At 34.6% G+C, this 23,416-nt stretch overlaps 1 protein-coding gene across 3 annotated transcripts in view; it reads right to left on the reverse strand.

The window, feature by feature from the left end:
• ZFR (zinc finger RNA binding protein) overlaps window positions 1-23,416 on the reverse strand; it is a 75,761-nt gene that overhangs the window by 38,698 nt on the left and 13,647 nt on the right. For 2 of the 3 annotated variants that reach the window (XM_063086400.1, XM_063086402.1), the window contains exons 3-9: window positions 17,488-17,511; window positions 15,596-15,878; window positions 13,602-13,746; window positions 11,517-11,735; window positions 5,541-5,788; window positions 2,560-2,751; window positions 1,745-2,036 (exon numbers count right to left, since the gene is read on the reverse strand). In XM_063086400.1, the coding sequence (XP_062942470.1) occupies window positions 1,745-2,036; window positions 2,560-2,751; window positions 5,541-5,788; window positions 11,517-11,735; window positions 13,602-13,746; window positions 15,596-15,878; window positions 17,488-17,511 (1,403 nt within the window). The remainder of the gene's footprint in view (window positions 1-1,744; window positions 2,037-2,559; window positions 2,752-5,540; window positions 5,789-11,516; window positions 11,736-13,601; window positions 13,747-15,595; window positions 15,879-17,487; window positions 17,512-23,416) is intronic. The other variant, XM_063086401.1, reaches the window with a different exon arrangement.

Consider the following 23,416-nt stretch of genomic DNA (forward strand, 5'->3'; position numbering starts at 1 on the left):
ATCTACAACAGATTTTTTTTTATTGTTGTTATTTTGAACTGAAGTAGAAAATTAACTATAAATTATAGCTTTCATTTTAATCAATTCAACCTAACACTTTAAATAACTGTCCAAGAGAATATCATATAAATTGTGAATTTTCCGCTTTTAAATCTTTCAAAAATATTTTTTTAAGTACCTACAACATGCACTGTCCTAAATTCTGGCAATATAGTAAGAATAAGATAATATAGCTGCCTTGAGGTACCCACAATCTAAGGGAAGATACAAATAATTATGTTACTATGTGATAAGCACTGCAGTTAAGTATGAACTGAATTTGTGGGAATGCAGAGGAAAGGAGCCATTACAATTTCACCTGATCCAGTTATGGAAGGCTTCACAAATAGTGAGACACTTGAATTCGGCTTTGAAAGAAATTTAATGAGTATGAACTGGACAGGAAAAAAAAATGAGAATGCTGTGTAAACAGAAAGAATAAAATGTACAAAAAAAGCACAGGAATGTGGAGTTAAAAAAACTATGGCAAATTTAAGGAAGAGTCAGTAATTCAGTATAAATCACTAACGAGGTCATGATATAAGGCTAGAAAGGGAGGCAGGGATCAGATTATGAAGGGCCTCATATGACATAATTAGGGAATACAGATTTTTATCTTACAGGCAAGGGGAAGGTCACTGAAGATTTTTAAGCAGGAGACTAACCCAATTTGATATGTATTTTAATAAAATAACTGTTTAATAGAGTATGAAGAATACATTGAAGAGATTAGATGCAAAGCTCTAAGAAAGAGACTTTTAAAGGCCTAAAAAACAAGGCAATGGTAATAAAGAAGAAAAGACTTTTTTTTGTAGAAATACTATAGCAATAGAAACCAAAGAACTGAGTAAACAGCTGGAGGCAGCAATAAATATTTCCATTCAAAAAATTAGCAATTTTATGAGATTATTTTATGGTACTATCATTATAAATTAATGGGTTAGAATGGGACACACTAGGAAGCACCTACAGAGCCCTATAGAGAATGACCAGAAAATACCTAAAATATGGCTCTTGAACTTAAGTGGGAGTTCTGAATTTGCCAAAAAGATTTTAAAGTCACTGCACACATGGGAATGGATGAAACCACCCATGAATATTGGAATGAGATGAGACCCAGAGTCAGAATTTTAGGAACACTACCATTTAATGAACATGCAGGCAGGAAAACCAATAAAGACACTTGAGAAAGGGGTGGGCAGACATATAATTAAGATATAAAGATATATCTTAAGCTTTAAGGTATAACAGTCAATTGTGTCAAATATTAGTAAGTTCACCAGAATGAAACTAAAACCTGACCAATGGATTTGGCAATTAGGTCCTTGGTGACTCCTGAAAGTAGTTTCAGAAAAGGGTGAAGTGGAAACACTATAGCAGACTGAGCACTGGACAGGAAGTACAGAAGTAGAGAAAGAAAGAATTATGTTAACGGCTTGAGAAGATTGCAGAAATTGAAAAAAGTTTGTACATGTGTGTGTTTTAACGACCAGGAAGTCACAGGTATTTCTGCGTGGCTGAAGGGAAGAAACCAGTAGAGAACGGACCTTAAAAAAGGGGGGCGGGGGGGGAAGCGGCATATATGTGAAGGAACAAGGTCCCAGAGAAGAAAGGAAGAGACAGGTCCAAGAGCATAAGCAGAAGGATTAGCCCTGCAATGGACAAGAAATATCACTTTGACAGAGTTAGGAGGATCAGTACTTGCCAACAAAGTTTATTTTGGGTGTAGATGTTTTCTTGGCAGCCATATTTGTAGGCACTGCTGATACTTTAGTGTTGGATGTGCTATTAAGAGATGAGTTTCCTGTGGTCGTAAGACCTTTCACTGAAGAAGTTGTGATTGATGAAGTATTCACAGTACAATTGCTTGCTGCAATGCTTGAAGGTGAGGCAGTTGGTTTGGAAGCAGATACAGCTGTTGAAGAAGTAGCTTGGCTAACAACATTTGGCTCTGTTGAAGGAATAGGTTTACCAAGTTTCGTGTGTAATTTAACCACCTACAAAACAAAAGCACATTTATTTGTCAGGAAACTCAAAGTGTAGATTTTTTAAAAAGTTTGTCTGAATGACATTATAAAATAAAAATCTAAACTATATTTTTCTGTCATTTTTTTTTGTTACATGTTTTTATATACAAAACTCATTACTGTCAAGATAATCTCTGTGAAGCAGATATACATATTCCATCTACTACCAGGTATGGAAACTGAGGCAGAGAAAGATGGAATGACTTGGCCACATGCATACCAATCTATATAACTAAGACAAAAGGAAATAATCATATGACAATTTCCAATTAGTGAAATAAACATTTCAGTTCGATTTAAAGAAAAAGGTCTCCAGTCTTTCCCTCTTTAAGCAATGACTATTTGATGTCACCTTTATGTTCCTCAGCATATAAACAAGGCTTATAATGCACAAAGTCTTCAAAATCTGAAGCCACTTTTACTTAAACCCCCATTGAAAAAGTTAAGAAAAACAGAGTAGGATGTAAGGGTGTGTGGGGAAAAAAACACCTACTTTCTGATGCTTAGCACCACGAATGTGGGCAGCATATGCATCCGCTCCTGTACAAGACACATCGCAGAGCTCACAACGTAGCTGATTTTGAGTTCCACGAGTAGAGTTGTTGCTGCTGCTGGTATTTTGTGAAGCTTTCAATGCAGCTTCTTTTTTTTTATGTTTCTGTCCTTCTAAATGTTCTTTGTAAGTCTGTTTCAAACAAAAAGGGCAGATTTTGCTTTGATACTTTTCTTTCTACATCATTTAAGATTATTCATTTCGAATCTCTAATACTCATTTAAAAACGAGAACAAAACAAATTTTAGAAAAAGGTGAAGAACCCAGTATGTGGTATACCTGTGGTATATATGTGACATATCTGTTGTTCTCTGTACCGTTTACCAAGAATACATTTATCTAATATTCTGAGTTACAAAGTACTTTCACAGACAACTGTAAAATAAAGCAACTGCTTTCCATTTCAAGAATTTATATCTTTTATTGCTTGTGTATAATACTGGACACAGAATGCTAACAGACAGTGACTATTCCAACAAAGAAATTATTTAATTAAATGATTAAGATGAGGAGGGGAAATGCTCCTACCCCACTGAAAGAGAAAAAAAAAAGTTATTGTATGGTAACAAGATTTAAAAAAAAAAAAAAAAGGATGACCAGTAAGGGTATCTTAACCCTTGACTTGGTGTTGTCAGCACCATGCTCTCCCAAGTGAGCTAACCGGCCATCCCTATATAGGGATCCGAACCCGTGGCCTTGGTGTTATCAGCACCGCACTCTCCCAAGTGAGCCACAGGCCGGCTCCGTAACAAGATTCTTTACAAACAGGTATTTTTATTCATAAAACTCACTTTTCTAACTCAGAATGCATTTTGACATAGAATCTGCACTAGAATGCATGTCACCCTAAACAAAAGTTTATTTGAAATACACAAGAGCCAAAATAATACATATATGCAAGAAAAAAGTGTTATGGTAATATTACCCAATAAAATAGTAAAAGTATATATTAAAAAGCATCTTGAATGCAGACAATTGAGGAAGGCAGTTAATTAAAATGAGAGGAGGTTAAAAAGACAGGTGGGCGATTTTGTTTTGTTTTTTTGAGTAAGGCCAAATGGTTCCTCTTTCATATTTTATTTTTAAAATTGTTTTTAAGACAGACAAATGATCCACATAAAACTGCATATTCATCATAGAATTTCAGAGCTGGATGAGACTTTACAGATTATCTAAAACAATGATGTTCCAGTTTTTAAACAAGAGAATCCATTCTCCAAATGAAATCATATGCACAAGTAAGGGAAGTTGATGTTTTTTAAACAAAAGAGGGAGACCTAAGGCCCAAGCATTTGATTCTCTTATTAGCTGCAGTGGCCTGAAGTGGCTCCATGAAGCTGTTTGAGCCTCACTTATCTAGGACAAGTCCTTGTTATGTAAATGAGGAAACAAAAGCCCAAATAAGTTATAGTCTCTAACTTGCCCAAGGCCACACAGTTAGTGGCAGACCCAGGACTACAACCGTGGCCCCCTAAATCTGAGCTGACTTACTGTCCCCTTTCTTGGGAGCACACCTAGATTCTACTTCACAATCTCATGGTATTTTTCTCTAAGGCTCCTTAACCCCTTACGACATTGCCTCTGACTTCCAGAAGTACCCATGACCTGTTCATGTGTAACCATCCAGTACCCCAAATCAATGGTCAGCCTCATACATACTCATTCCAAATGCTGCTGTTAGCATATCACCCTAGAGCCATGTTCTGTTCTTTCATATGGGCACTCACACTGTCAATAAATCTCTTATGTTCATGTATGCTACTCATGGCATCATCCTCTCTAAACAGTCAACACAGTGTAGGATACATTCCTCAAATACTAAAACCAACATCCTTTTTGCTTTTTCATGTTTACATTCCCCACTTGCCCCACCAACCACGCAATCACAGGAAAACCGTTTCCTATTATACTCAAAACAAGAAAGTCTTATAAATCTAGCCACATATATTAAAATGTTCCCTAATTTGGTTTTAGTAACTCAAGGAATGCCAGTAATTGAAAATACCCCAAAATTCAGTATTAATAATAGAACTTATCCAGTGAATAAAGAATGCACATAGGTAGGGCAGAGGCGGGAGATGGATATAATTTGAAGAAACCACTAGAAAGTCAAAATCTGATCTTTTCTTTTCAAATAATATGCCTTTTATCTGCCAAGCTTCTCACCAAATTTTTATATAAAAACTAGACACACTTAGAATAATAACAAATAAGGTGAAAAGGCAGTTGAACCCATTAGTTTTTATAAACAGACTCATGCCTAGATCACACATTTTAAGGCTTAGCAACCAGAAACCAAACCAAACCAAAAAAGGAATAATGGTCTTGCATGCTTCATTAGTTGATATATTTGAAAAAGACACTTTACACTTTTCTTATGCCCAAAGCTCCTATTCCCCTCATGGAGATTACAGAAATAAGTAACATCTTATAAAGCATGTACAAACGTCGGTCTCATTAGATGTGCAATTTTGAAAATTACAGATTATCAGTAACCAACCGTCTTAAGTTGAAGAATTTTGTATATAGGCTTTACAAAGTAAATTATGGATGCTAAAAAAGAACAGAAACACAAATTTGATCTTACCCCCCAATCTCAATTAATATGAATATAAAACTTTAAAACTACCTTTAAATTTTATTTAAAAAGCAAAGTATTTGGGCACAATTTACCCATTTTTCATTTACATTTACAATCACTTTTATAGTTCATTTTTTTGCACCCTGAATACAGTTCTCAAATCTCAATACAAATAGCTTTTAAAAAATGACTGTTCAGCAAAATATGTACACATTAGTTAAAACCTAACAGGAAAGAAAACATAAACTTTCTCTGTAGGCACAAGAGTTAGAATATCAACCATACTTAACTACCAAGAATAACCACTAAAGACTCATGGTAAAACATACAACATAAGTACCTGTGGTCCAGCACAGCTGATCTTACAAACATCACAATAGTGAATCTGGGGTGGTTTGGGAGGTTGTTTTGGTTTCAGTTGTTTATTTTGGAATGGTGCTTTTTTAGTAAAGGTGGTCCCTGTCCAGGCAGCTGTTGCAGCAGCAGCAGCAGCTGCTGCTGCTGCCTGCTTCTGTTGCTGCTGCTGTTGTTGGTAGTAGGAAGATGCAGCTGAATACACCGCTGCTTCATAACCTGAATAAGATGTACCTTACAAATAAAATCAAACAAAGATTATGTTACATAAATATGGACGAGTTAAGTGTTAGTTATAAATTTAAATTCAATAAATCCTGCTGATAAAGGCAGATTTACATGTGCATGTTTATAAATAATGTGTATTTCATGGAACCCAGAAAAAAATCTTATCCTCCTTAAGTAACTCAACAAGTATTTACTCAACACATGCCAGGTGTTATGGAGGTAAAAAGAAAGTACAAGATTTGGCCCACGCTTTCAAGAAGCTTATAGTTCAACTGGAGGGATGTGATAGTGTTTGACAAACTTATGTGGTTACAGAACTTGTTAATATTTCCCCAAACAGAAATCTTCTGAACACAATTTGGGAAGTGCTGAATTTGAGAAAGAATCTGAAGTAGGATACTAGATGGCAGGTGGGGAATGGGGAAGCAAAACCTCATGAAGGTAAGATATGACATGCTTGGTGGCTAAGAGGATAGAACAGGAAAATAAATAAAGATGACATGAGATTCTGTGCCCCACCCAGTGATCAACTGGGTTGTGCAACTGATAAAAGCATGGAGCTGATAGAAGCTCGTTTGGGGAAGTGAAGTAGATAAAGCTCAGCAGAAATTTGTGATATGGAGCTGGAGTTCAGATGAAATATAGGACAACAGTTAAAAAAATTCTGGAATTAAGTATCAATACCACTGGTTCTCATCTTCAAAAGATGAAAAAGCACTGTGCTTTCTGGTTAAATGTATGTACTCCATCCCTTTCCATTGTTCAAAGTCTCCACTGAATAAGCATGTTATGCTAATTATTGACAATATATACATGTTATTTTCAGTGATTTATAGATTTTAAAATGTAAAAAACTTAAATATGACAAAGTTGCTGATTTATATATAAGCCTACCTGAAAATTGTAAAATTTACCACTTCTAAACTAAGGTGTCTGGAAATATGGTAGGTTCCCTAGTCACCATATTCAAAATTAGACTTCTTTATTCCCTTAAGTGGCAATAGGTGGGCAAAGAGTGACAGAAGGCTCATGAAAGAGATTCCTAGTGCCAGGATGCAGAATACTTAAGGAGAATTGAACTTTTTGCTACACTGAAAAGACCTTTGACACACTGATTCCACCATATCTATACAAACAGGGAAAAAAAACTTAAATTGGAAGGGTGAGAGCTAAAATGTATGGGAAATTGGAATCACAGGAATCTGAAATTAAACACATCCAGGAGAAAAAGTAGTCGAGCAATTTTTTAAAAAAGCCTCTCTAGATTTTTATGTCAGGCTGTTACAATATAGAAGTGTTTATAAACTTGTAAGACAAAGTATGGTAATAGATAAGAAAACATCCGAAATGAAAGTATAGAGAAGTAGGTGGATTTATATCAATGATAAGCATATGATCAGATAAAAAACAATGACAAAACAACTGGTATGACTGGTTAAAAGATAAACTATATATCAGTAAACTCTTTACTGGGCAGTCTTAGCAATGTTATCTGCTACTTAAGGATGTGATAAAAGAACATAAGTAAGCTCATAATCAAATGCTTTCAAATTTATAGGCAAAAACATATACAATTTAAATTTCACTATAAAGAAATATCATAAAATTATCCAATTAAAAATAATAAAGTTGTTTATAGATTACTGATTAAGACAATGATTTTTATATAAAATCTTTATAATATATATTTTCCAAATGACATTGTTCCTTATGTATAGAAACTATAAAAATGCCACTTAAATATAACTTCATGAATATGTATCAAGAAAACAAAAAGTAGAATAATGGCAAAAGAGGCTAACCAGTGCTGAATGACTATGTCTTCAATAAGCGAAGCAGTGTACCAGACACATTAGTTTCAGAACAGATCTACAAGGCAGATATCACTATCCTTACTTTACAGATGAGAAAACTGAGGCTGAGAGATGGTGAGGTTCTTTAAATAGTTATTTTAACCACAAAAATCACCAGGTTAAGCTTAATATTTATAAAATAATATCCATCTTGCACACTGGTATTCTAAAACTAGTAAAAGGCAAGTTTATAGCTTACTACTTTGTTCAAAAAAACCCAAAGTGTGCAATGAAAGGTAAGCTGGAACTCTGTTAAAGAACACCTTAAATTCTCCTGTGACTACTAGCAAACAAATGTCCATTTCTTATAAAAGGATTATGGGGAAACAAATATAAGGTTGTATCTACAAATTAAATAAAAGCTCAATTTTTGAAATCTAAAATAGTTTCACCTAAAAAGTACTTTTATTAAAAATGTTTATCAATTAGTAAGCTACATTATCAGAACAGCTGAAATATAATTTTTAAAGGCACAATGTCAAAACCAAAAACATATTTCAGTAATAAATCCATCATACAAGTCACCATTTAGCAGACAGCAATATTCTAGAACTCCTTATTTAATGAAATAAAAAGAATAGCTGACTTAAGTTGCAGCTGCCAAAAATTACATATATAGAACTCAGAAACCCTAACAATGATCTGTCCAGATGGCAATTTCACAGTGTATTCATATTCTTTAAAAAGTACATATTCTTTGACATAACAGTTCCATAACTAGGAATTTACTGGGAACTAAGTGGGCAAATGCGTAACTCTTTACATGTTATGACTGTTTTACTTAGTGTTGTTTCTGGTTTTTATGTAATGTAAAACTAAATGTCCCCAAACACACACTTTTTAAAATATAGTACATCCATTCAATAAAAAACTATGCAGCCATTCAAATGGTTTCTAAATATCATTGGCATTTATAAGAAACCATGGCTCCTTCATGAAATGGCTGATTGTTAAGTCTAGGGAAGGGAAAGTTCAAAGCGCATTTGTAACAACTTACGGTGACAGAAAAGAAACAAGGGCTCAAAGTTTAATGAGGCTATGTCAAAAAGACTCAGGAGCTGGTCTGAAGAAGATCCCAATGGACAAATTTGGGACAATGTGAGCCTCAAAGAGAGAAATGAGAGTAATGGATTAAAATATACTGAATAAAAAAAGTCCACAGTAATATCAAAAAAGACGTGAAAGGAGGGAACTCTTCTTTAGACAGAATACCTAAGAATCAGTGTGAAACGATTTTGCAACTACTATTGCAGAAATTGATTCAGTTAGAGATCAGTAAAGAATCTAACACAATAGGGTGAAAGGTAGTTGAGAAACAGGCCAACAGATTACTTGGGAAAAGGTATCTTTATATCAGAGAGATCTGGTAGATACCACTTTAACCAGTGAAGGCATCATCGATAAGAAATAAACTGACATTATTTATTATGTGCTCCTGATGTGATAAAACGGAAAGTACACTCAAGTAGTTTTCTTGTCTAAAAAGCTGCCTGAATCTAAATATAAAGAAATCATCACATAAATCCAGGTTGTATGATAATTTACAAGACAACTGGTTTGAACTCTTCAAAAATGTCAGTGTCACAAGAGACATGATAAAAAGGGGATTGTTCTAGATTTAAGGAAGCTAACTAGGTATGACAACTAAATATAATCTATAATCCTCGATTGGACCTGGAATTTAAAACAAAGCACAAACACACTAAACACATATAAAGCGCAGCCGTAAAAGACATTCATGAGCAACTGAGGAAATTTATATGTTAGATAGTATCTGTGTTCAATTCCTCTTTTATGATATTGGCATTGCGGCTATGTCGTTATCCTTAGGAAATACATTCTGAAGAAATCAGGGCAAAATACTATGTCTATAACTTAAAATATACCATTGAGCCATTTGAAAATAGGTTTTAAGAGAAAAGAGAAATAAAGCAAATGTGACAAACTATGAATAATTAGTAAATCTAGATGAATGGTATATGGGTGATTCTTATACTAGTTTTTCAACTTTTCTACAGAATGAAACATTTCCAAAATAAAAAGTTGGGAAAAAAACCATCAAAGGAATGATATATCTCTACACTTAGTGATATGAAAGGGCATTCACAATGAGAAGAAAGCAGTTTACAGAATAGTGTGCATAAGACTAATTCATTTTTATAAAGAAGCTATGATATTTATATATGTATATTCCCATGGAAGAAAAGGATAGTGCATATCTTTACATGCACTAAATTGTTAGTGACCATTATTAGTGTCCAGGGGTGGGTGTTCAGTAGTTTAACTTCTTTCCCCTTTTTTCTTGTTTATCTATAGTTTCTAATTTTAAAATAATGGTAAATTACTCGAGTAATAAAGCAGTAAATAAACCTGGGGGGCAGCATGAACATCATTTAAGAAACAAAGAATAAGAAAGAATACTTCGTTACTTCCTATTTTGTTGAAGCTAATGTGGACATTTTAAAAAGCGTGTCCACTAGATTTCATTGCAATAATCCTGGTTAAAATTACAACTAGTCAGTCAGATAGAGGAGAGGCAGAAAACCTGTAACTGGGAAATCTTGAATGACAGATCTAGAAATAATAAATTTAATAGTGTCTTAAGACCTTAACAAAAGATTCCTTTCCTAAATAGGGAATATCCTGGACTGTGTCTTTAATGGATTATAAAACGCCTCTCTACCATAACCCCCTTTAGTCAGGTCCTCATCATTCACCAGCCCAGACAGAGTTCTCACAGAAAATAATTTCTCCTTACTCCAATTCACTGCCATGTGGTTGTCACAGTTAACTTACAAATCTATTCCCACAGCTCCCTTTCTTAAGATCTCCCCCATGGCATCCTTTCTGCCCACAAGATAAAAACAGATACCACAGGAGAACATACAAGGCTTTTCACATTGACATTTCCAGCCCCATCTCCTGATATTTATCCCACACATCCTATATTCCAGCCAAAACAAACCACTGTTCCCAAATACTCCATGCCTAGTTCATCACTGTTTCTTTAGCATGCAGAATAAGAGATAAGAAACCTCTGAGCATTAAAAAAGTATTTTTAAAATTCAGTAGCTAGGCTTCTAATACCCAAGCTACAACAAAGCATCAACAGGTAAGAAATGAAATTGCCCATATTACTTCCATGGAACAAGACAGGGTATTAAGGAATAAGTAAAATGCAAAACAACGAACCACACAGTACAAAGCTGAGTGTCTACAAAAAGGCCATGTGTGATTTTAATCAATGCAATACTGCCTCAGCTAGATAGCAGCAAGAGTAGTGAACATAGTAAGGTTTTAGTGATAATATTTTTCTAGGAAAAATACGTAATTATTTAAGAAAAATATAGCTACTCTGTCCAAGAGGTTTGTTACATAACCGCCATCTTATAGATGTTTACAAAAGGCTACTCCCAATATTTCCAAGATTACTTCTTCCTGATAATAAATATAGAGATATAGCTCTTCTAGGGCCACAATAAACAATATAATTTGTGACGGTCTCTGAGTGTTAACCTTAAGTTTTCAAATTCATTTGGAAAAGTCAGTAAGGAAATGGTCCTGTTGAGACTGGGTGTTATTTCCTATAATTGCAATGCTAGGCCCAAGACTAGTCCTTTCAAATCCCCAAAGACCATTTAATATTCTGCTAAGATCTTCCATTTAATATTAAAAAAAAAAAAGCACACAATTCCCAGTATGGTCCATTTATCACATTATGCACATATATTTATATTAACACCTATCAATTAGTTCAATTCTGCTGCTAGGAGGAATAATAATTCAATAATTCAATAATAATTCAATAGAAAATCAAGCCAGTTTCTAGTAAGTCTCTTTGTGATTTGTTTACTCATTTAAACACAGATTATCAGTCTTACCAGAATAAGTAACTGCTGTGGTACTATAAGTAGCACTCTGAGTATAGGATGGCACCACAGTAGCCGCAGCTGCTACTGGCTGTACGGTAGAGGATACAGGATAAATGGAGAAAGTAGTGGTGGCTGGACTTGGTGTGGCTGGTTTTATGGCTGTCACTTGTCGAGTTTGCTGGGCTTGAGTATACTGAGTTGCACCTTGGCTATAACCTGCTTTGGGGGCTAAAGAGAGAAAGAGACATCAGAAAATAAGAAGAGTGAACCACTATAGTTACTATACCAACATCCTTAAAAACTAGAAAGAATAGGTGTAAACATCAACTCTAAATCTTATGCCACCAATTTCTTCTTGGCAAAATGGGTAAAATTCGCAACCTCAATATTAATATAATATGTAAATCAATTTATCTTTTCTCAAATGCTTTCTACATATTTCCAAAATGATATTTTGGTAAAATTTACAACTAACTGCAATTGCAGTAGTACTATGTACAATGGTAAAAATAAAAAGTTTTCAGAAAAAGAGTACATGTGTGTATTTAGGCTAGTCAGACTACTTGAGAGTTAGGCTTAATGCTGGCGACAGAACAGAGAGCCTCAAAGTATATATTTCAATTCCCAGTAATAATTTCAATGTTTGATTATTTAAAACTTGTTCATATAAAATTCATGGTATTTTACCGATTTATCCGTAGTGGATTTCAACCTAATTCCAACTCAGAAGGTGCTACTGACTTAATTCTTCAAATGTCAATAGCTTGAATGCAGCTATTCTTAAATGGCTACTATTAACGTCTCTGCTGAACTTCCTGCTGCCTTGGACCATATTCAAAACAAATGCATATTTGGAAGACTCTTATGAGCTTTATTATCAATCACTAAATTAATAATTAATTGCTTATGAATGATCACTAAAGCATACAAATGTTGTTTCCCAGAAAGTCCCAAATATCAGGGGGCCAAACTCATTTTATGCTGAGTTAAGTAAAAGTACCTTAGAGCTTTTATCTGTATCTGCTTCTGAAATTTGACTGACACAACACATAGATGAAGATATTATTTTACAGAGAAGAAATATCCAAGAGCTACATGACTTACAAAAGTCACACAGTCAATATCAGAACTTAGACTAGCAAGATCTTCTGACTCTTAGATAATTCAGCACTCTTAAACACAACTGAAGCTTTGTACTTACCCAAGAAGTTCACTTTATTATTATACACACAAATCAACAAGATGAGTCCATAAGAAAAATCAGTCATCATAATTCAAAATATTTTTAAGTGACTTTTAAGGTATTCATAAAATCTTAACTAGAAGGATCCCTAAAGAGATCTGGGTCAACTACCTCATTTACAGGTAAGAGAATAGAGATGAAGAGAGGTAAAAATCAGTTGCCTACATTAGTGGTAAAACCAGTACCAGAAGCCAATTCTATTTTCTCTCAATCTAAGGCTCTACCCACACCCTCAGGTCCTTCAAAAATAAAGAAGTTGCCCACTTTTCAGAACTCAGAGAACTTTGCTCTAAAAGTTCTCAACTAAATCTCTATGAAAAGTCCACCTTTTAAAGTCTACAAATATGCAGGCTTCTTTGCAAACAAAACACTTCCTGCATTTCAACCATTCTATATTTAACATTATTGGTGACTGATAACAGAACCAGATGTCATTACAGATCAGAGAAAGATAAATTAAAAATATGGGCCTATAAAAATAGTTTCCATTGGTTATACAGGCAGTCAGCAATATAATACGTTCTGGGCATTTCTGGCGAAGATAAGAATGTTAGAAGTTATTGCCACAGCTTCTTTTGTACAGTTTATTTTAGCAGGAAGGAAACTGTATGCTGAAGACATTTCCAGGAGAGAAGAGCATGATCATGAATTGCTTCCATGGGCTTCTCTCTCGTTGTGACTCAAAGGCATTCTAGTAGTTGAAGAGAAGGGCATGGCTAGAGAACCTGCTTCCCAAGATGATATAATACAATGAGTGTAGATGAACTCAAAAGCTTATCTTCACTAAAAAATACCCTGAATAATATATTTTAATAGTCTATAATGAAACCATATATGTTAATAGAACCCACCTGTCTGATAGTAGGTTTCAGCAACGGAAGGCTGAGGCTGGGCAGCAGCAGCTACAGCAGCAGCAGTTGCTGTTGGTTGTTGGTAGTACTGCTTACTATCATAAGCCACAGCGGGAGCCGTAGATCTTACATATGAGTACGAGTCCTAAAGAAAAGGGATGAAAGAAAATGCTGCTGTGACAGAAGTAGCAGGGGAAACAATCCTTTATAAATGTATAATAAAGGATTGACTGGTTAGCTCAGGTGGTTAGAGTGCAGCCTTATAACACCAAGGTCATGGGTTTGGATCCAAAATTTTTTTAAAAAAAGAGTAATAAAGGAAAACAAAAAACTAAATATATAGTTTTATGTCAGACCTAGACACAAAAGAATCAAATTCAATACCAAGAGGATTCATTTTGGACTTCATCCAGTAAGAACAAAAACATTTCAAGCAGCACATTTAACTTTTGCCATCAGAGCAATCACTGAAATATTTTAAAATAATACTTATTTAAATAAAAATTAATTTTATTTAAAAATTTATGGCAGTTTTGCCTTAAAGAAGGATTCCACAGTATTAGGAAAGAACACCTGTGTGTTACTAAGCTTTGTGAGTACTCCAGCTTTCTTTTCATTCTTTTTTTCAAGAAAGATCAAGTTGAGCTGGGTGAATTCTGGCACTGAATAAACTGAGGAGGGGTGGGAAGGTAGTTGGAAAGACTGAAACAGGCAGGACCCAGAAAATGATGGTTTTCATAGACTCTATTAAAAACGGCAAAATTTATTACATTATGTCTGTGGGCATAACGAAACACAATCACACATATCAAAAGAACTTCAAGTTTAGTAACTTGCCAAAAATCAACAGCAAATACTAACATTATTGACTTATACTAGGGTTACTTCAAAAAGTTCATGGAAAAATAGAATTCAAAGATAATACAAATCGTTCCATGCATTGTCTGAAGTACCCTCATATTTAAATTTCTTACTTCACAAAGTAAATGGCTATTGCTTTAGAAAGAATATAGAAAAACTGTGGAAGTCCAGAAGGATCGAAGCTTAAAAAAACAGATCTTAAAGGCAAATAAAAAAAAACAAAAAACAGGTTAAAGAAATTAGGACAGGGCTGGCCAGTTAGCTCACTTGGTTAGAGCATGGTGTTGGTAACACCAAAGCCAAAGGTTCAGATCCCCGAACTGGCCAGATGCCAAAAAAAAAAAAAAAAAAAAAAAAGCAAAAGCAAAAGCAAAAGCAAAAGAAATTAGGACCAAATTTAAGTAAGCAAGTAGTAATCCAGTACTATTTTCAAACATAATATTATAAAGAGAATTTATATGGCCCATAAGCCGAGCCCGTGGCGCACTTGGTAGAGTACTGCGCTGGCAGCGCGGCAACGCTCCGGCCGCGGGTTCGGATCCTATATAGGACTGACCGGTGCACTCCGGTCACCGAAAAACGACAAAAAAAAAAAAAAAAAAGACCTATATGGCTCATAAGACTGAACAAGAAGCAACTGGAGATGGCTTCTTTATAAGTCCCATAAGACGGGGCAAGAAGCAACTGGATGAGTAAGAGCATGATCAATTTTTGCCATATACTAAAAAAGAACATCTTGACAGGATAAATGTACAAGGCAACAAAATTTCTACCTTTTGTAAGTTTCAGGAAAAAAATATGTAATATGTTTGCCCTATATAGCTTAGGTCCATGATTCTCAGTAATTAATGCAAAGCTTTTTCAAAATGAAAGCAAGACACAGATACATATAATAGAGTGAAATTTACTGATGAGAGGGAGGAAGGATTATCAATACAAAACTCACTGCAAGGAAACTTAATGCTCGGACTATGTCCCCAAACTACCTAAGAATACCCACTCACTTTTCTCTATCATTAGAGGTATGTTTTACATGACCCAAGTTCGAGACACACCAGCTTGGGCATTATAGCATGCACTAAGGCCAATGAAACCAATTATGTTAATGCTATTAAGACTAGTAGTTTTCTTACCTGGTAGTTTTGTGTAGTAGCTGGGGGTGGTGGTGGTGGTGCTTCTTGTTGCCTCTGGGTATAACCATAGTCAGTTGCTGTGTGTGCAGTGGGGTAGCCTCCATAAGCAGCAGCTGTTGCAGCAGCTGCAACAGCTACTGGAGCAGGTCTGGCAACTGCAACTGTGGCGGCTGCTGGTGCGTAGGCAGCAGTAACTGTGTGAGCAGCTACTGGAGCCTGATGGACAGTGTAGCTAGCAACTGTAGTTGGATGAGAATAGGCTACACCCGAAGCTGGCTGCTGGCTATATTGTAAGAGTAGAAGAATAAATATAATATACTTTAATTTTTAAAATCCAGGAGTTAATCAACTTAAATAAAAAGTTATTTATCAACTTAAATATCAGGCACATTTGCAAGTAATTTAATCATGGACTAAAAAAGGCCAAGTATTTGATTAATCTCCTAATCAATACCATATTTGTTACTGCTCTACAATTTTCATTTCTTAATCTCAATACATGGTATATTCGCATACATTACAATTCAGATCATGGATCATATCACAGAGCAGGGATGTCAAACTGGGATAAGAAACAGTATTAGGAAGAAAGGAAAAAATTGATCAAATTAAAACTTTTAAAAAGTATTTCTTATATGTAAATTTCTTTACTATGTTCTATAGTTTTAAAAATTTCTACAAAAAAATCATGGTAAGAAAAGTACTATATTCTAACCCCAATTACAGAAAAAACTTAAGGCAGAAACTATTAACTAGTTGACTTAAATACTTCTGGTGCTCTAGGGCAGTGGTTCTAAACTGGGGAAGATTTTACCCCCAGGGGACATTTGGCCATGTCTGAAGATATTTTTGATCATTGAACTGCAGAGATGGTGGTGGTATGTGCTTCTGGTATCTAGTGGCTAGAGGCCAGGGATGCTGTTACACATCCTACAATACACGGGACAGTTCCCCACAACAACAAATTGTCTAAAGTATGAGGGGTCTTCAAAAAGTTCACAGAAAGATTTGTGTTATCTTTTAATTCTATTTTTCCATGAACTTTTTGACATAGTTTTGTGCTAAGGTTGAGAAGTCGCGCTCTAAGGTACAAACCCTACAATGGAATATCTATTATTTTAGATACATTTTCTAGCTTATAGGCAGCATTTTGTTATACAAATTTATTTTTCTCTTAAAAATATAATAGCACATGTTGTAAAAGGAGACCTAAGTCAGATGCTTTGTAATCATAAACCATTTAAACCTCAAAGAGGCAGGGCTGGCCGGTTAGCTCACAGCACGGTGTTATAAACCTCAAAGGGGCAAAACATTTTCTAAAACAGTAATCAAGTGAATTTCCAGTTAAAGTTCTCATAGGAATATGTTTATTTTAACTCACATAAAACCAAAGGCCTACAGACATCAGCATATGAAAGTGTATTTGTTGTTGTAGTTTCTCTGAGTAATATACTCACAATTCCACTTGCTAAAGCTATATTACCAAGGCAGAAATGCTTTCTAAAATAAAGAAAGCTCAACAGTTATTGAGCTGGCAAGTTTTAGCTGACCACAGTTTTAATGAGCCAAGAGTGAAGAACACCTAAGAAAATTTAAAAACCTGACATAAGCTGAAGCTTCACTAATAAATTAGAATAACCGATTCACAGTTATAGTACAGGCTATTCTGCACCGATAGGCATGGTATCAAAGAAAAATAGTACAGAATTAAAATTTGGGGACACCATATTTTAACTGTATTACGGGAAAAACAGTGATAAAATAGGATGTATCCAAAGGGAATCAATATGAAGCTTACACAGTAGATATGGGTTTTACTTCATATAAAAAGTGGAGAACCTGAGGAAATTCAGTCTAGAAATAGGTGCTGCCTTCTAACAGAAGACACTTACTCCATGCTGCTCCAGAGAACAGAACTAGAACCAATAGATGGAAGTTACAGGGTGGCAGATTTCAGTCCAATATGAAAAAGAAAAAAAGAAAAACAAAAAACAAAAAACAAAAAACTTAGAACGGAGTCCAAAGAAACTCTTATAATTTCTATTTGGATGAGGGTTTCCACATTTTGATATAAAACTAGTTAACATTTTGTACATACAATTGACCCCTGAACAACTCAGAGGTTAGGGACACTGACCCCCGCACAGTTAAAAATCAAGTATGACTTCTGACTCCCCCAAAACTTTAATAGCCTACTATTGACCTTACTAATAACATAAATAGTTGATTAACACATATTTAGTATATGTGTTATATACTGTAGTCTTACAATAAAGTAAGCTAGAGAAAAGAAAATGCTATTAAGCAAATCGTAAAGAAAATACATTTACAGTACTGTACACTAATTATTGAAAATTTGCATTATAAATATCTGCATTTAAGTAGACCCATGCAGTTCAAACCCATGTTGTTTAAGGGCCAACTGTATACACCAATAATAAGACAGGAAAGAAAAATTTATATTGTAATAGTGGGAAACTGGTTTTGGGTTGACATTTTCTATGGACAATTCCACATCCTTAAGGAAAAATACCAATAACAAGTTACACTTTTTCAAATTACTAGAACTGAGAAAAAGGATTATATTTAAAATACAAATATACCAGGTCTGTGAAACTTGTAACTGATATTTACTAATAGGATTTCACACAACCAGACTACACTGCACAGTAGCAATTTCGGTTATATAAAAATTCAGATAGTCTTGGATTCCTATCGTACTGTCTCCATTCATCCCCCCCACACTCCTTACTGAGTATCTGTCCACATTTCTTGGTCCCCAAAACTTGTCCTCTAGGACACACAAAGCAGGTGGAAATAGAATGGGAAAGAAAAGCCAACCAGACAGGCAATTTGACTTATACTGCCCTCTAGTCCCAACCCTAAAACTCCATGTGACTCAGGAAGGAATAACCATATGTGCTCTGGTTTATGCCCAATGTCCCAGTGTAATTATTAATAGTACTCTTTCACTCTTCAAGTATACAGTCACCCTTTCCAGGAACCATAATAAAAAGATGACAGTGCATTTAGCAATTACTGCATAGGAGGGTACTTCAAAAAGTTCATTGAAGGATTTGTATTATCTTTCAATTTTATTTTTCCATGAACTTTTTAAAGTGCCCTTGTATACATCCCTAGGGCTGCCTAACCTGACTCTGGGTCTGTATAGCCAGGTCCCTAACCATCATCTGGACTGGAACCATATCCTCTACCAAAAGCATTAGAAAGAATGATAATCCAGTCACAATTTTTAGTGGGCCATGGGCTAGGGCAGATGACTACTCTTCAGAATTCTCATTTGTTATTCAAGACCCATCTGGAAAACTCTCTTTCAATTTCAAATATCCTTAGAAAAACTACCTTTTACATGATGTAGATAACCAGTTCCATTAACTAGCCAGTGGGTAAGTTTAAATAAAGAAATTTACTTTTTAAAATTCATGTCAAATCAAGTTCAAATTAGTTTAAGTAAAATTAGATTTCCATCAAAATAGTGCAAATCGATGGTTAGCTTGGAGTATTAATAAAAGGTGTTGTCTCCCTGCATAAAATGTAAAACTTAACTGTCTTTAAATTATTTCTTGAACAAGACATGAAGTAAATGAAAACCCAAGTCTCGTGCCATAAAAATACATTTGTGTAATATGAAAAGATTTTCATTTAGTAAGCATCCAGTAGAACAGAAGCTTCTATTTGGATAATAATATCCTCTGTGGATAAATAAAATCTAATCAGCTTCAGTCAGTTTTAAACTGGGACAAACCAAATAATAAATCATAAAACAAACATAATAATATATGTAAGAAAGGTTAAGAAATACTTTAAGAGTCAGACACAAAATGAAAGGATACCTCGGCGGGGGGGGGAGGAAAATAAAATATCTAGGGAATTATTTATATTAAAGAATTAAAACACTATATTTTTGGACTTGCCCTGGAAATTAATGGCCAGCTACCTACCTATCAAAGAGTGAGTCAGAGGCCTCACCAAAATAAGATAGAGCTTCCAGGCAGCCTTACTGCTTTTTTCTTAAAAATGAACAGATAGCCAAAATCAACAGGCACTTAAAGAAAGCTTGCTATAAACTGCAAAACATATAAGAATGACCCCATAGGAAATAAACATCTCAAGGCAACATGAGAATTTTCAAAACTCTAATTTTTATCTATAAAACAAAAACTTTAGTAGTTAGAAGGTAAAGTTGAGGAATATAAACAAGATGAAGATATGAAAAATACAAAAGAGAGACTGTCTACGAGTTCCAATATCCATTCAGAAGGAGTTCTAGAGAGAAAAGAAAAGAGATGAAATTAAGAAATAAAATTTTCTACTCCCAAGGGAAGCACGTTTTCAAATTCAAAGGGATTACAGAGCGCAAAATAGAATCAAAGAACCAAACCTAGACACACAGCACTTTACAACATATCAAAACAAAAAAGAGGGCCGGCCCCGTGGCTCACTCGGGAGAGTGTGGCGCTGGTAGCACCGAGGCCTCGGGTTCGGATCCTATATAGGGATGGCCGGTGCGCTCACTGGCTGAGCGTGGTGCAGACCCCACTGTGCTGAGGTGTGTGATCCCCTTACCGGTCAGGAAAAAAACCAAACAAACAAAAAACAAAAAAGATCCTTCGATTCTCCAGAGAGGAAAAATCTGGTCACCTACAACTAAATGAAAATTAGACTTCTTATTGATAACACTGGTGGCTAGAAAACAATAGAATAATGTCTTCAAAATTCAAGGGAAATTATTAATGGAGAATTTCTGTACTTATCAAACTATGGACACAGAACACAGATATTTTAGACATTCAAGGACTAATGGGGGTTTACCTCCTATATACATTTTCTTAGGAAGCTACATGAAGGTATACTGCAGCTAAACAAAAAGTAAGCCAAGAAAACATGGGATTCTGCAAACAATGGAGAAAGATGAAAGCCCAGGTCAGCAGCTGTGCAGCAGTCCCAGAGAGCAATGAGCTTAGATTGGAATCAGAGGAAGAACAGAAACCTATGAGAGAAGGATGTCCAGGAAAACAGAGAACTAGACACAATAGACAGTAGACAGGGAGACTAGAAAAACCTTCAGATATGAACAAGGCAGTGACAAGATTTAAGAGAAAAAAAAGGTAATGAAAAACTTTAGGAAATATGAAACTGCTCAAGAAAGTTATGATCGCAGTAAAAGACTGCACAGTTGAGCTATTAGTATGATACTGACAGAGGAAAAATCAATCTGACCTTAAGCCTAGGATGACTTTTTATTAAGTGGTATGGGACTGTAAAATGAAACACATTAGGAATTATAATCACAGAATGGTTACTTGGCTTCACATAATGAAACAGTTTTTGCTTTTAAGTTTTAGAAACAACCTACATTAAAGAAGATAAACGATGATTATAGAACATAATGTAAATGTTACCAAAAATAAAACTAGAGTTTAAATTGGGGAATGGGGTGGAGAAAAAGGGGCATTAAAGCACAAGAGTTTCAAGATTCTTTTCTTAAAAGTAGAGAGTACTGAGATACTGTCTCTTTGATGGAACTAGAAATGGAGTATATTGTCTCAGTAACAAAAATAGTCTACCACCAAATTTTGGGAGAGGAGAAATGAGAAGAGGGTATGTACTAAGTCCTAATCTTGATTGCATGAAATCAAAATACAGTGCATAAAGTCAATAAATTAAAGAATGCACACAGGTAATGATATTCAACTCATTACAAAGATACGGTACAACTATGTTACAATAAAAAATAGAATAATAATAAAATTTGAACCCTAAAAAGAAAAAAAGGCAAAAATAGCATATTATGTAGTAATAAGGAGGTTAACACCAAAAGAAATAAAACCGGAATGTATTAAAGGTGAAGGACTCTGGGAGGTGGAAGTCCTTAGTTTCTATACAACAGTGGTTCTCAAAGTATGATGATCCAAGGACTCCTAAGAGTCCCTAAGATGCCTTCAGAGGGTCCATGAGGTTCTCCCTTTTTCTATTGACATCTGCATGAGGCCAGATTGCCTTCACATATTTTAATCCAAACAATTTACTGCAACAGACTGAATGCAGCAGATATGAGAATGTGCTGAGACATTAGAAATATTTGTAAAAATGTAAAATGACACATCTATTTTTTTGAATTTTAGTCATTTTTCATAAAGACACTTTTGGTTAATATGTAATAGTTTATTATTTAAAATAACTTGATAAATATTTTAAAAATTTATTAATTTTAATTTCTAGTATAGGGGTCTTCAAAAAGTTCATAAAAGGATTTGTATTATCTTTTAATTCATTTTTTTCTACAAACTTTTTGAAATATCCTTGTATAGTGAATGTTGATGTAACCCACATAAAAGCTCTTAGGGTCCTCAATAATTACAAGTGTTAGAGGGGTCCTAAAATTAAAACGTTTGAGAACTGTCATTACAGGGGTCTGTAATGGTTATTCACCATTCGTTTTCCTGCTCTTTAGTTATTACTCCTTTAAGTAAAAAGTTTACTTCTATCACGCAACAGGGAAATAAGATTGCTTAGTTTATTAATAAAAACTACCACTTATAGCAAAGTAAAATTTATAATTAATAGAAATCTAGCAGAAAATTATTTAATCGAGACTCAAGATATCATTTAATTTCTACTAAGTGGCAGAGCCAAAGCTTGCATCTAAGCAGTGTGGCCCTAGTTCAGGTGCTCTTATTCATCATATCTGTACTCTAATTGACTTATTCATCATATCTATACTCTAATCTATGTAATGTACCACATTAACAGAATGAAAAACAAAACCTACATAATCATCTCAACTAATGCAGAAAAAGCGTCTAACAAGATTCAACACCCTTTCATGATAAAACAAACAAACAAACAAAAAGCACTCCAGAAACTAAGAATGAAAGGAAATGCATAATAAAAGCTATTTATGAAAAGGGCTTCCCACAGCTAACATCATGCTCAATGGTCAAAGACTGAAAACTTTTCCTCTAAGATCAGTAACAAAACAAGGATACATGCATTTGTCACTTCTATTCAACACAGTATTGGAAGTCCTAGCCAGAGCAAATAGGCAGGAGAAGAAATATAAAGCATCCAAATTGGAAAGAATCAAGGCATCAAAAGCACAGGCAACAAAAGCAAAAACAGACAAATTAGACTACAGAAAACTTAAAAACTGTGCATCAAAAGGCTCAATGAACAGAGTGAAAAGGCAACATATGGAATGGAAGAAAATTTGCAAATCACATATCTGATAAGAAATTCATATTCAGAATATATAAAGAACTCCTACAACAAAAAGTCAAATAACCCAATTAAAAAGTGGGCAAAAGACTTGAATAGAAATTTCTCCAAAGATAATACACAAATGGCCAACGAACGTATGAAGATGCTCAATATCAGTAATCACCAGAGAAATGCAAATCAAAACCACAATGAGGAATCATCTCGCATCCATTAGAAAGATTACTATAATAAAAAACTGAAAATAACAAGTGTTCAAAATGTGGGAGAAATTGGAACCCTTATGCACTCACTGTTGGTGGGAACTGTAAAATGGCCCAACTACTATGCAAAACAGTATAGAAATTGCTAAAAAAAAAAAAAAAAAAATTCAAATTTAAAATTATGACCCAGCAATCCCACTTCTAGGTATATATCCAAAAGAACTGAGTGTAAAGTCTCCAAGAGATATTTGCACATCCATGTTTACAGCAGCACTGAATTGTATATACTTAAAAAAGATTAATACAGGGCTGGCTGGTTAGCTCAGTTGTTTAGAGCACAGTGTTATAACACCAAGGTCAAGGGGTTTAGATCCCCATA

Source organism: Cynocephalus volans, chromosome 2 (genome assembly GCF_027409185.1).
Source record: "Cynocephalus volans isolate mCynVol1 chromosome 2, mCynVol1.pri, whole genome shotgun sequence".
Taxonomy (NCBI): Eukaryota; Metazoa; Chordata; class Mammalia; order Dermoptera; family Cynocephalidae; genus Cynocephalus; species Cynocephalus volans.